The sequence below is a fragment of the Hydra viridissima genome, unplaced genomic scaffold, assembly GCF_058129835.1.
Source record: "Hydra viridissima isolate aposymbiotic clone 2 unplaced genomic scaffold, HvirCarnegie_v1 scaffold_16, whole genome shotgun sequence".
NCBI classification, from domain to species: Eukaryota; Metazoa; Cnidaria; class Hydrozoa; order Anthoathecata; family Hydridae; genus Hydra; species Hydra viridissima.
The window spans coordinates 692,400-707,500 of NW_028324315.1; the positions used below are offsets into that span (position 1 = coordinate 692,400).

General features: G+C 28.7%; 2 protein-coding genes and 1 long non-coding RNA gene across 5 annotated transcripts in view; 2 read left to right on the forward strand and 1 right to left on the reverse strand.

Annotated features, from left to right (window-relative positions):
- LOC149877183 (uncharacterized) overlaps window positions 1-15,101 on the forward strand; it is a 288,845-nt gene that overhangs the window by 218,768 nt on the left and 54,976 nt on the right. The gene's annotated exons all lie outside the window — the stretch shown is intronic.
- LOC149877203 (uncharacterized) lies at window positions 331-10,621 on the forward strand. Of its 3 annotated transcripts, none has more exons than XR_016447742.1 (4): window positions 331-1,522; window positions 3,999-4,064; window positions 8,333-8,433; window positions 10,292-10,621. It is a non-coding gene; the product is annotated as an uncharacterized LOC149877203 (long non-coding RNA). The 3 variants fall into 3 exon arrangements; XR_016447744.1 differs by lacking the exon at window positions 3,999-4,064 and adding an exon at window positions 7,492-7,656 and having other exon boundaries at window positions 1,019-1,522; XR_016447743.1 differs by lacking the exon at window positions 3,999-4,064 and having other exon boundaries at window positions 1,092-1,522.
- Window positions 12,256-15,101, reverse strand: part of LOC149877204 (uncharacterized) — a 7,817-nt gene continuing 4,971 nt past the window's right edge. Inside the window, exon 3 of the mRNA XM_090074410.1 lies at window positions 12,256-13,730. Coding sequence (XP_089930536.1) covers window positions 12,418-13,730 — 1,313 coding nt within the window. The 3' untranslated portion in view covers window positions 12,256-12,417. The remainder of the gene's footprint in view (window positions 13,731-15,101) is intronic.

Sequence of the window (15,101 nt, forward strand, 5' to 3'; positions counted from 1 at the left end):
CAGCATATTTCCATTACAAAAATACAGAAATTTATCTTTAAGACTTGATAAAAGTGCTAAATTATGCTATGCTTTAACTGACAAGCGTTACTAAAAATAATATTGCATATGTGATGCGACTCTTAAAACGATGAGCGGTAAATTAAAAGACAAAATAGTTAGAATATTAAGCTTTTATTTTCATGCGTGGGCTTAGCTCCTTTTTTTTTTTTAAAGTGCTTGTTACACTATCGTTGTTACGTTATCGCTGTTACGTTATCGTTGTTACGTTATCGTTATTACGTTATCGTTGTTACGTTATCGTTGTTACGTTATCGTTGTTACGTTATCGTTGAAAGATAAAAAAGTGGCAAGTTGGAAGCTTTTTTTTTAAATGCATTTTTTCAATTTCGTATTTAGGTTTTCTTAACATAAAAACTCTAAAAGCTTTAAAATAATTATAAATTGTAAAACTAATTGATAACACACCAAGTTACTGTATTCTTTTGGTGTCGTAGAACAAAATGATTTTGTTTACAGAACTTATTTTAGACCATTATGCAGCAATTGTTTGTTTTTAATGATTTTCTACTAAAGAAATGCGATTGAAGTTTAAGAAATGAAATTAAAGCTTTTATAAAGGTTTGTTTTATTACTTGGGCAGATTTTTGGTAAAACAGAACTTAATATACCTTTTACTATTGCTACCATCCTGATTTCTTTTAGATTTATTGTATGTTTTAGTTAATAAAAGTACAGGTAAAAATAAAAATATAGGTATAAAAAAATATATATATAGGTAAAAAAAAATTTAATTTTCGGACTAAATAGTACCCAAAAGCATAAAAAAACAGCCAAAATTATTACAAAAGATTTTTTTTTTATAGTCTATCTGTTTGATAATTAGAAACGGATTTTTACAAGCTTGAAGTTCAAACAAACGTTTACTCACTTCCTTTCTTTTTCTATTTCTCTTTCCTCTACCTCACTTTCTGTTATTTAAAAATTATTAAAGAAGACGAAAAATATTTCGTTTTAAATAATTCTCGGAATTATATGTATAGCAAATTTGATTGGGTGATAAGACGAAATTATAAGAAAATTCCTTGACGAAACTCAATGTAAGTGATTAGAAAGTGAATTTATAAACTAAATAAGTGATGCGAAGTAATATTCAAGGTGAAGATTCAAAGAAATCAATTAATATTAACAAATTCGTTATTTTTTCCAATTCAACTTTTTAATTATTAAAATCAATTTTTGCAAATATTTCACGTGCGTTGAAATTCAAGAAGGTTTTACATGAATTTCTGTGCCTTTATCAAAATGAGTAAAAATTGATTATGAAACCGAAGAGAGAAAAAAATAGCTATACGTAGCCAAAGACCAAAACTTGGTATTGTGTAATGGAAACTATGAACAGCTGAAGAAGAAATGTGACTCAATTTCTCAACTTAAGAACAATTGGAAAAAAAATTTGTGGGAAGTTGTGCTGTTCTGTTTACGGATTTCAAGCATAACATGCATGATGGTGTTCATAAAGGTCTGTAGTTTGTTTTAAGTTTTATAAACATTTTTGTGTTTATGATTTTGTAAAAAAACTTAATTAACTTTTATAGTTTCGATTTTACTTAGCTCTGAATATTTCTTAATTAAGCTTTGACCATGCTTTATTTGTTTCTCGAGTGAGAACATGCCGCATTCAACATAGTTTTATCCACACATGTTCTGATAAAACCTATTTAACCAATATATCAAGATTAAAAGATGCAGTTACAATGAAATTTTCAGGATACATTCATTATACTTATATGCAGCTGTTGCACTACTTTTTAAACTCAAATGTAACTTGTTTAAAAGTTGTTCATAATGTCCACAACCTGATACCTGCAGCTGGGAAACTTTGTCTCAACTCTAAATATATATGCATTTAGTTCATGAGACTAGAATAGCTCCTACATTAGGATAGTATCTTTGTGATGATGAAGTTCAAAAAGTACTCAATTGCCTCCCTATTTTTCTTCATTTTATGTTTCTTTAACTTTGAAGAAAAAGTTTAGTGAATGACTGTTTTAGCAAGCTTCAAATTATTACAAATCATTTGTTGAATTTAACTTTTTCAGTTGTGCACCTTTGTTGGATTATGTTTAACTGCAAAAGTGCATGGGGACCATAATTAGTTTTTTGATCAACATAAACTTTGACTAGCTACTACTATAGTTATAACTCAGTTACAATAACTGAATTACTTTCAAAGCAAAGCAGGTATGTGACAGGAGTACTGACAAAAGACTCAAAACAAAATTAAAAAAAGAAAGGTTTAATGATCTAGAGGAAAAATGGAAAGATATAGTTGTGTTGAGTAGTTTTATTTATGGAAATCCTCTCACATTGATCCATACTTAAAGTTTTATAACATGATTTGCAACCACATGATCACATGATTTGCATGAGGATGGACAAAACAAGTACTTTATATTGATAAACTTTAATACCAAAGTACAAACGATACAAACTATAGAATAAAGTATATATATATATATATATATATATATATATATATATATATATATATATATACACACACACAAAATATAGAATAAAATAAAGATACAAACCAAAGATTAAAAAAAATTTTTTTCTTATTCTGATGTTCCATAAAAATACTGGTAATTTTTTGTTTTTTTGTTTTTAAATATTTTAAGTAATTGGAACTAAAAGAAAATTATGCCATGAAGTATTAAGCAATGAAATCAACTTAAGTTTCTTTTAGAAACAAAAATATAAAGAACAAATGTTATTTGATATTAAGAAGCGAATAGAATAGAACATGACATTAGAACTATTTTGTTTAAGTATGTGGAATTTGAATTACAAATAAAGGTACCTCAGAATGTCAATCTTTAAAGTGAGCTACATTATATTGAATTTTTTAATTAACTACTGAAAATGCAAAAGAATCTGGGTGAAGGAAGCGTTGTACAAAAGTAAAAGTATTACATTTAATCCTTAGAATTTTAAAGTTTGTAGGCTGAAACAATATTTGAAAAAAGTTATTTGACACTTTGCTTTGGACTCTAAAAGTAGGGTTGCTTGCACAGAATTATTCCAAAATTATTAATGTCAACTGTCAAAACACCTAGCATTTTAGGTGTATACTAAATGAAGAGTAAGAAAATATCAAAGTTTTAACAAAAAAATCAGTCAACGAACTAATAATTCTTCTTAATTTGAAACACCCAAATTTTGTTCACTTATAAAACCCCTTGTTTATCCAAAAACCCTTCTCTTTATAGGTCTCTTAAAACTCTGTCTTCCTTTTGTAAAACTATATCTCCCTCTCCCTTTAACTCCATCTGTCCTTCCTTTTTTTTTTTTTTTTTTTTTTTTTGAGGTTTATAGTTTTTTGCTCAATTTTTTGGTTATGATACATATTCATCATTTATTTATATGGCAGGTTGATAAGTCTTAGTGTTTATGTCTTTTCCCAGTTAATTTTAGCTTTTCTTTATTTTGCTTTATCATTTGTTTATATAGCAGGTTGATAAGTCATCATTTGTACATCTATTCTGATTGTTGTTTTTAATTTAATTCTCCCTCCTCACAATATTTAGTTAAATCCAGTGAACTTGAACACTTGTTAACTCGAACTTTTATTATCTCAAACTTTTTTCTTTAGTCCCTTAAAAACTCAATTGTGGACAAAACAATATATTTTCTTTCATAACTGGTTGTTTTTAAAATTAATGCTAAAGGGATTTAATTGAATAGTAATTCAATGCAGTTCTTCAAGGATTGAAATTAAATAATGCAAGGATATATATATATATATATATATATATGAGGAATCACAATTTTAATTTTTTAATCTTAAAACTTTGCATTTATAATTATAAGCAATTCAAAATTTGGCTGTTATTTAAAACAACTGATTTAGAAGTTTGTACTTTAAGTGATTTAGAAGTTTGTACATTATTAAAGAAAAAACAAAATGCTGACTTTTGACTTTCTATTTTCAGTTTTCTCAGTAGACAACATCATCTCAAAAGCTGGACCTTCTAAATCATCTTCTGAAGAAGGAACAGGTTTGATTATGAAAGTTGTCACTAATAGATTTTCTTATCATGTCAATATCTAATCATTCCTTCCTTATTTTCTCTGTGCATTTTTATGTATATTTGTATTTTATTCTTTTGATTAGTTTAATATTTTTGCTGTTATAAATGTTGATTACCTGAAAAAGCTTTTGTTTTTTAGTTCTTAGGATTTTAGGTAATTATTGGTTGTCCATTATATACAAAAAATATTTTACAATAGTTTGAAATACCCAACAGGTCTTATGATCTGTTTTGTTATGGTAATGGGAAGGCTCAATGAATCAACTTTGATCTTTAAATTTCAAAGAATTCAAAAATGACATTCTAAAGACTCTGCAATTACCAAAGTTTTTTTTAAAATATCATAAGAAAACATTGACCTCAGTGTTTTAGGTTTTTGGAGCTAACAGGAAGGCCATAGCTTAAAAAATGTTTACTTATATATCATTATTTTATAGTAGGGTTGTTCAAAAAACTGAGTTCATTGAGTACTCTTACTTACATATAACACTTATCAAAATATAAACAACAAAACAAAATACAAAGTACAAAGTATGTTTTTATGGAAAAAGCTACAAATAAAAATACTTGAATAATTTACTGATTGAAAGTTTAAAAAAAAAGTCAGTTGGTTTTTCTTTTCTTTTAAAATATTTTAAAATCAGTTTATGCTCTGAAATGCATTCTAAACATAAGAATAGAGAATTCAAAGTTGATAAAACACTATTAAATATATCTAAAAATCAGTTTGTTAAAAAACCATTGATTTTGGTTTTGTAAAGCATCAAAATTAATTAAGCAAAGTTTTAATTACAGAAAGTGTTGATGCAAACAATTAAATAGTAAAATTGAATGTTCTATGTGGAAATTAGTTTTCACAATATTTAAGATAACTAAATACAAAGTACGCAAAGCTTTCTGGGTTTTAAGAATATTTATTGATTACACAATACAAAAACAATATTTGTCAGCAAGGCTAGTAACCTTATACCAGCCAGCAAGGCTGGTAACAAAAAAATACTCATTCAACTTTTTGATAAAAAATCTTCCTTGTTACAAGATGAAGATGAATAATTTTTTTAAATTGTGTTATACAGCCATCTAAAATGAACTTGATACATAGGGTAGATTGTCTTTGATACATTTAGTTATATTCTAAAATTTTGTAGACAAACCCTGTATTGTGATCAACATCTTCTGAGATTTAACAAAAAGGTATTTGTTTGAGAAAAGTTCCCTTTTTGAAATAAAGCACAACAACTGGATAAAGTGAATGTTAAGTTTTGCTTCAGTGAAAGTGTTTAACCTTATCCTGGATAACATAATGATAATTTTTAGCAAATTTAAAACATTCATTCTGCTTAAGATTTTTACATAGTTATTTAGGTAGTTTATTTGTGTTTTAGCTGCTTACAAGCTTACAATACAGGTTGTAAACTTTGTTGCACAATAGTTCAATAAACTCATGAAGTGTAATGTTAAATGGTCAGTGCTCTGCCATTGGGTAAATAAAACACCTTCCTCTACCTCATTTTCTATGTATTTGCAAACTCTTACTCTTAAGGTCACATTAGTGCAGCATGCTCCCAGCATTTTCAAAGGAACTTTTATTTCATCTAGTTGGGTTCTTGATAAGTTTAGTATTTTGAAGATGGATCCACACAAACAAATTGTGAGAGCCTGAAGCATTAGTTGTAATGCATCACTTAGATTTTAGGTTGTACAACTTTGACTAACTGACCTTGGCATCAGGCTATTCTTTCTTAATTGTATTATGTAGTTTATTGAGATGAAGCTGTATTATTTTTTTTGAACATGCTACTTCTTTATAATACTTGCAATGTTTTTTTTTCCTTGGCATCATTCATGAAAACTCATCACTTTAAAAAAGGTATTTACTACTTTGACGTTTTCTTTTAAAATAAGATTTCCAAGTACTTTTTCCTGGTAATGATAGAATTGCTTGCATGTATTTAACTTTTCTTGCAATTTTAACAAGATACACCTAATGACAATAAGAGTCTTAGCTGAAATTTTTTTTTTCATTTCACACATAAACCTGTAGAGATCAAGATCCTCGTTGAGCTTGATGCTTGAATTGATGCTGGCCATTTCTATTGTCAAAGTATCTTCTTAAAAACCATATGCTTAAGAAGCTTTTTTGTGGCCCCAACTGTTATTTCCTTATACTTTGGTTTTGAAGCAGATTCTAAGATGGGTCAATCCAGATTAATCTCTTTTGGGTGATCCATAGAGGAAGTTTGGTTTCTTACCCAATCACCCTAAATAGCTTTGTAACTGCTTTAAAGTACTGCTTTATTTTTAGAATACACATAAAAAATCTTAATTGTATAATTTGCTTTTCTCTCTACTTTCTTGCTTTTCTTTCACCTCTTTTTTTTTGTTTGTATACTTTATTAATACCTATGTTGACTTAACATCTGTTCTATATAATCATGTTTATTATAATAAGTTTTATGAACTTTTAACTATTTGATCTAAGATAAAGGTTTTTTGATTTATTTCTGAAAATCATCTTTTCTTTTCTTAAAAAATAAGTTCTAAATACTGCAACTACACAAAAGATGCTGTTGAGCACTCTGGTCCAATTTATGCTCTTATTAAAATTTTTGATTGTGGCAGTACTTTCATTTTGTCTGACCGTAACAGTGAAAATTCCCATAATTGTAAAATATGTGAAAATGGGATTCAAAAACGATAGTGGAATCAAATCCAGGAATATATTCTAAATGAAGAAATCAATTCCACTTAAAGTTGGTAGGTAATATCATGCCAACAACATGGATGTTGGTACTTTCAGAAAGGATCCACTTCCACCAATTCCTTATTTCGCCATAGAATTATTGAGCTTTGCAGTTGGTTTGTAAACTTGAATTGTGTAAATTTGTGTATCTTTTTATTTCAGAAGTAAAAATCTTTAACCAACCAATTTTCAACCACATGTTAAAATCTGCAAAACATGAAATGTTGCTTTCATTTAAATATGAACAACTTTTTGAAGCTGCAAAGTTATATATGCTAATATTAGTAAAACAATTTTTTTATTAATTCCAGGGAGCAAAGCTTTTAATTATGGTTTAGAGCATTTCTTAGATCTATTTCGTTCCTCATTTTATTGTAAATGTTATGCATATTACTTTAGTATGTACCGATATTTGGATAATAAGTATTGAGAATAAAAATATTTTTTGGTATATATGCTATTTTAAAGAATTATAGACCTATGTTGAATATATTATTCTAATTTTTTTTGGTTTGAAATCCTGTTATCTTTTGTATTCCCAGGACAAAAACTTCTTCAGAAGTTTTTGTAGAATTTAGGGGTTCTATAGGACTCTATAGAAGTTTTCTTTATGATTTTAAATTAAAACATTTCAGAATTTTCTTTCCCTAGACTTCAATAAATTAAGATGGCAGTGGAAGCTAACCCCTTAGTGCTGATAAATCCTGATGCAAATCTGCATCAGCAGTTACTCTAAAATAGTAGGAACAAAATAAATTGATTAAATGCAGCATTGTGAATCAGAACCCTGTTTCATATCTTTTAAAGTGAAATTTAGTAAGTGCAGTTGTTTAGATTTATGTAAATTTCTAAGAGTAAACATTTGCTTAAACGCGTCTATTTCTTGAAATAAACTTAATTTTGGAGGGTTTCAAGAAGTATATTTTAAAGTCTTTAGAGGTTAAATACTTTTAAAAGTTTGTGAGGAATTTCCAAGAAACATGGTTCCATGATCCTATTCATTTTCACCACTTGCTTTCTCTCTTAATGAAGTTGATATAAGACTAAGCATTTTTTTTGTTAGTAACTAAATGTAGTGAGACCTTTATGTCCTTTTCATTTTTGAATTGCATTTTAACAATGACTCAACTTTAATGCGTTTAACTAGAATTTTTTAATTTTGTTTTTCTGGTTTTTCATTTAAGTTAACTTCATTAAAAGATTATATGGAATTTTCAAGTTGAGCGGTTTCAATCTTAAGAATTTCTGTAAACAAGATTTTTCACATAAATTCGAAAACCTAGAATTCGCTGTTGTTATTTTTTTATAAGAACTTACATGGAATGACTCTTAAGTAGTAATAAGGCTGCGTACTAAACATGTGTTATTTCTTTAATTGAATAATGTTTGATTTTATAGTAAATTTGAAAAGTAATAATTTACTAATAGTTAAGAAACAACGCTGCTTTTCAGAACATAATTTTCACTAATTCTGTTTAATTTATTTCAACAGTTTCAACAGCTGAAATCAAGATTAGTTGTCCAGTTTGTTCAAATAGAAGAAATAAAGACTACAACTGTATCTTCATATACAGTGGCTTTCAAAAATATAAGGTTAGTTTAATTTTTTTGACGGTTATTTAATTATCTTTTAACTTTTTTAATGATAATAAATAAAAAAACTTTTTTAGTTTCTGAGTTAATCAATTAGCTTTCTAATGATATATAACACTTATCGGTCCTATTTATCCTTTCTGAGTAATTTAATGGTAAATTAAAGCAATCCAATTAATTACTTAATAAAAAATGTGTAAAAGTTGTATGGTCAGTTAATAACTCTTAAATTAACTGTACGAGAATCTTGAGAATTTGTACTTGCTTTGACCAATACAAATTACGAAAAATTCGAAAAAAAAAATCTATTTTAAACCAGTATTTCAAGAGATATTTCAAATGATAATTCTTGGCACTCTAGAAGCAGGAAAATGGGCGGAAAATCAGTTTCACAAGAAGTCAATTGACAAATAGTTAGTCTCTCCAATTATAACTAAAAAAGCCAACAAGAAATACCAAGATTATGTGGTGTTTGTCTATGTTGTGTCAGAACGCTGAAAAACAACAAATTTTCAAATGACGTAAAAGATTTACCAAGAGTTGGGAGGTCGTCAAAACATAATTCTAGGTATCAAAGCTTATTGTATCAAAGGATAAAGAAAGATCCTAAAATTAGCTACCGAGAACTGTCAGCAAAGTTTAATAATAAGACTGTCTACGTTATAGCTCAGAAAGTGTCTTAATAAAAAAACGTGTTAGATATAGCTCAGAAAGTGTCTTAATAAAAAAACGTATTGATTGTTATGTTGTTGCCAGGAAACCGCTTTTAAAGGTGACAGAGAGGATTAAATATATAAGTGGTGTAAGGAAAGACTTCACTGGTCAGTAGAAGATTTGTCAAAGGTCATTTTTAGTGATGAATCAAATTTTGAGGTGGTTAATCGTAAATCAACATTTGTTATTAAAGGATTAGCTTCAGAGAAATATAAGGAATGATTTTGTGTACCAAGAGTACAAGGCGGTGGCGGCTCGATAGGCATATGGGGATTTAGTTTTCATATAGAGATAGGATTTAAAAATATTTATACAGGGAAAATAACTCAGTGTAATTACAATGAGACCTTAGAAATCAAGCTTTTACCTATTGCTGCACCATTTTTGGAAGACTTAAAAAATGTTTTTTTTAAACAGAACGGCAAAATGGCATATGCTGCCAACTTGGTGAAAGAGTGGTCTCAAAAGCAACATATTACTCTTCTACCCTGCCCAGCATGATCACCAAATATGAACATCATTGAAAATGTTTGGTCATGGATGGACAAGAAATCATAGAGAGAATATGAAAAGCGTTGCGCAGTTTATGTCAAAACGTATTCGAGCCTACGTTAAAGCCCGTGATGGTCATCCAAAATACTGAATTAAAGCATGATCTTATACTTTCGACACATTTTTTATTATTATAGCTTTTTGACCTGATTCTCTTTTTTAATTGATCTTGGTGCTAGAATGATTTTTATTATTATTATTATTATTTTTTTTTTATTTTGGTTATACAATGTTTTCCCAATAAAAATTTTAAAAAAAATCTCCGCTTTTTTAAAAATTATGGAAATAATTATAGTAATAGCCAAAAAATTGACCTTATATTTTTGAAAGCCACTGTATTCACATCATCTAGGAGGGTGATAAAAAGTATCATCTATTATTCCATGTTAATGATCATAAGTTCATTAAACATAAATTGGCAACTATGTTTTAAAATACTGTCAAACCTTTCCAGACCATCTTCTTACAAACACGTTGTATTCGCAAAAATAGTTTCTTTTAACATTATTCAACTATGCCATTAACTGAATTAATAAGGTTATTCTTGCATCACCAAATGTATTGTTTTCTTGACTATTTTTATCTCGCTTAGTTTTAGCTAACAGACTTGATCAAGCAAGAAGTTTCGGAGAAAAGAAAGAAAAACTCGCGCAATGCGGTTATGTTTGTTCCTTTGGGTACGCATTTACGTAAAAGTTAAAACCTGGATATCTAACCTGCAAGGTCAACTTGAGTGTGAGCAAACTCAACGAACAGTTCTCTTGTATGAGTATGCACTCAATGAAGCGATTGTATCTTATTATTACAAGAAACTCATTTGCAAACAGTCACCGATTTGCCACTCGTGCTCTGTGGTCTTGCAGATGATGCAGATTTATAACTCCTGTAACGCACTTTTTTATGTTTATTAACACTTAACAAAGTTGTTTTTGGTTATTTTTAAACGTACCGATAAAAACCATCGTGTTTTAGGGTTTATTGACTAGTGTTTTTTTGTCAGAACATGTAATTACCAAAAATACTTTTTATATAAGAAAGACGGTCGCTTTTTTCAACTCAAATTATTATTCAACTCAGCTTCCAAAAAAGAGCCAGAGTTTCCAAAGATTGCTCGATTCTGTAGCTTAACTGTATTCCTTGAAACCATTAGTAAATAGGGTTACTGGATGATTTGAGTTTTTTAATGCCAACTGTGGGATTATTTTAGTTTCTAAACACTATTTAAAATTATTGACAATAATAAGGGTGAAAATAAAATGTTTATTTGGCTGCGAATACAAATAGGTATTATTAAATTGCAGACTTAACGTATTGTTGCTGATGTTCTCCAGAAAAACCAGCTTGAAATACTGTTCAAGTTCTTGCAGTTTCTTGAAGAAAATGCCCTTTGCTGCTCCTGTTGGGAATCAGGCACCTTTAAGGCAATATGCTTCACATATGTTATAAAGTAAAATGAACGTTGATTGCATTTAAAAAACACTTTCTTTATCAGCTGGTAAGCACCCGTTGGTTATAACTGTTGGGTATCCTGCTGAAATATATATCCTTACAAGTTATAAAAGTAACAGAAGGATGACTTATTGTTAACCATTTCGTGCAGTGGTTTCCTGTACAAAAATTAATAAAATGGTTCATACTTACTTGTTTTATATCCCTTTATTCAGAAAAACACAGATGGTTGTGTAAGAAGTATATAGTTTCTTTTTTTGATAGAGCTGACTGTCTAAACTTGGTGCATGGTGATTTTTGGCCAGCCTATACAACCGTTCCATTGAGCGCATACTCATACAAGAGAACTTTGAAATTGCTCACACTCAAGTTCACCTTACAACAGTGATATTTAGGTTTAAACTTTTGCGTGAGTGTCTACACTAAGGAACAAACATTACAACCGCATTGCGCGAGTATTATTTACACTTGTCTTAAGTTTCTAGATTGATTGCTATAATCGTAAAAGTTGTCTTAAGTGTATCACATGCATTGTGCTTAAATACATATATTTCAACTTTATCTCATGTTTTACATAAAGCTTAATGCTAGCCGAACAAAATTTGAAGCTTTTATATCAGAAAATTTATTAAATGTTATATTTAATTGACATAATTATTATATATTACTTCATAAATAAGACATTATTAACACACAAATATAGCTTCAGTTCGCAAAAGAGTTCATGCATTAAATTTTCTTAAAATTTATATTATAAAATTATTATTAATTTATATTAGCTTATAAAACTTTTTACACCACTGACAAAAAGTTAAAGCTCAAATAGGAATTATCACATTGATTCATCTATTTGATATCACTTCTACATTTCTTGATTGATTATAATTTCTTGATTGATTACTGTAATTTCTTGATTGATTACAATAATTCTGAAGTCTTTTGAAATATTTTACGCAAATTGTGCTTAAATATGAAGAGAAAAGAAACTTCAAGTTAATTTAATTTTTAAATTAATTGCGATTAGCTTCAATTACATTTACTTTAATCTACAATTAAATTTAATGTGATTAAATTACATTTATATTTATAAATTATTTAAGGCACAAAGTGAAAAAGTTCTATTAGGAACTTAAACAATGTCGTTGCATGATGAAATCAATTTTATGTAACATGTAGAATAAATATTGACAAAACAAATCATTTTGAAATGATATTTAAAATAAACGTAATAATAAGTAAGTCATTTTCAGTGTTTTTAACAGCAGTTAATTAAAGAAAAAGATGGCATACATAACAAGACTCTTCACAAAGTTCATGTGATATATAATCAATTGAAGTTTCAGCTCTGTTACGTTCCAAAAATTCCATTTTATACTGCCTAGTAGAGTCAACATTTTTCTGGTTTTTGGGCGAAAGTCCAATCCGTATTGAAATTTCAAGGTCAAAGTCTTTTAGTTCCCTCTCCTGATCTTCTTTACCAAGATACATTTCCAGCATGACTTTGTTTTCATTCCCGTATAAGGTTATTGCAGGTTGTAAGATGTAACCGTTGTACATTATCCACTTATCAGATGTCCATTTCTTCTTATCTTTGTTAAACTCCATCGTTAAATTGTACTCTTGACACACTGATTTCTCATTACTTTTAAAACTCCAATGTTGAAGCGCGTTGGCTGCCGTACCAAAATCAAACGTAATTTTAGTTTCAGTATTTGGAAATCCTTTCACTGATTTTTCCTTACATCCCAAAGGGTTAACAGGGATATTGCTAAAAAAATTAGGCTGTACTTTTGCTACATTTATTATTGATCTGTTCAATCTCTTACACAATTGATTATTACGCTTTGTAGAAGAAGGATATGCAATTGCCTTAATATACCAGTTTAAAAAACCTGACCACTTGCATAAAATAGGATTAGTATGAGACAGGCCTGTTGTTAGAAACGGTACATCCATGTGTTCATACCGACATTGAGCAAGTAGTGCTTCGATATCTTGTTCTGTTTGTCTACTTTCATCGGCTTCTAACCAGTTCAATACAAACGTCATCACACTATTTTCATGATAAGCAAACCCATCGTTAGACTTCAGTAGCATTAACAAGCTTGAGAAGTGAAGCTTGTTAGGTAATTCATCAAATGCAACGCATTCTAGTGGGGTAAATAACTTGGTAAGGTATTGGCTGCAACAACTATCAAAAAAATCTTTTGATAGAACATGTCCGAGAGAACTTTTAAAGAAAGATAAGCGATCTAACACTGAATTGCATTCATCGATTGTTGCAACGCTGACATATTCAACCATTGCAAATCCTTGTTTAAGAAGCGTATCACACATATATCGATCACCAATTTCTAAAACTTTAAGTAGTTTAGATAGACCAATGTTGTTTAGCAAATCAAAGTCGTAAAAAGAATGAATAAGCAACTCCACATATTCGCTTTCACCGGGATTAGCATTTAAAATAATTTCTTTTTCATTTTTCTCCTCTAGTTGTTTTGCAAAGAATTTACTGTTTAAGCACAATACCAACTTGTGAACTGGAAATGAAACTTGCTTATTGCAGCTATAAAACTTGTTACCTAAATGAAAATTAAAAAAGTTATATAAGTATATGTATATATATATATATATATATATATATATATATATATATATATATATATATATATATATATATATATATATCACTGCTGTTCTCAGAAGCTGCGCCTTTCTCTCTTGTATTATCATAAAACGTGGCTTCAGCATGTTCCCCTATGTCCTTAGCTCTAGCAGTCTTTACATGCAGGAAAGTTCATGCTGTGTTTTAAATTTTAGATTAAATTATTGTTTGCTATTTCAGAAGCCTTTGAGTCAGCTGAAAATCTTTCATATGTTAGAGAGAAGTCCAATTTCGTATTGAACTCAAATTTAAAAATAAAATGGTAAAACCAGTACTTTTCATGTCTCCTGCAGATTATTATGCAAATTATTCAGATTATTCTGCAGATTATTAGAGTTATTCTATGTAAACGAGCGATGCTTTTTGGACTTTTTACTACTGCTGTTTGATGGCTTGAGCTTCTTACTGTAAGATTGTGAATATGAAAATGAAAATGAAAATATAAAATATATTCAAGAAATATGAAAATGAAAATTGTAAGATATGCTTCTTCTTATTAGAAATGTTATATTTTTGATGCTGTTATTTTTTGATGCTTTGTAATTTTAAATTAGGGAATAGAAAAATATGATTTCAAAATAATAAATAATTCCTAATAAAATAAAGACAAATGTGCAGTAATCTAATACAAAGTCCTGATGTTAATAATCCTAATAATTGTGACATGGTTTTAATTAAAGTAAATATGATTATAATTAGATCTACTATATAAAACTCGATCTAACATAATATTCAAACAATATTATAAGTGCCAGTAAGCCTAATGCTAATTAAGTAGCAAGGTCAAAACATAGACCGAAATAGCGGCCTAACAGTTACTCCCTAACTGTCTTTGATCTAAGAGCCTAGACACTAATAATTTAGAAATCTAGATATCTTTTTGATCTGACCCCTGACCGAGATTTCTTAATTTAAATACAAATGAAACTATTAACTTAAACTTAAGTGATTTTGATTTCATTTCTTTTCCATTATGAAGGTGTTAGCCGACATTTTTGTGTTGATTTTGGTTAATTGCACGTCATCTCCGTCTGTCATTGTTTTAGGTTAAGAAAATAAAACTAGGTGACCATATTGAACAAAGGCATTGGATTAAGTTAGGAACTTAAAGGATTTAAGTTAGGAACTTATAGCACCGAAGCACAGGGCAAAATTACCTTTTGCTCGCAAACTGTTATTTCTATTTAATTGTTTGATTAGAAAAGGGACTTAGGTACATAATTAAGCTTCGATAATCTTACAGCACATACAGCTTAACGTAAAGAAAAGTTGCAAAGGCCGTTTGGTT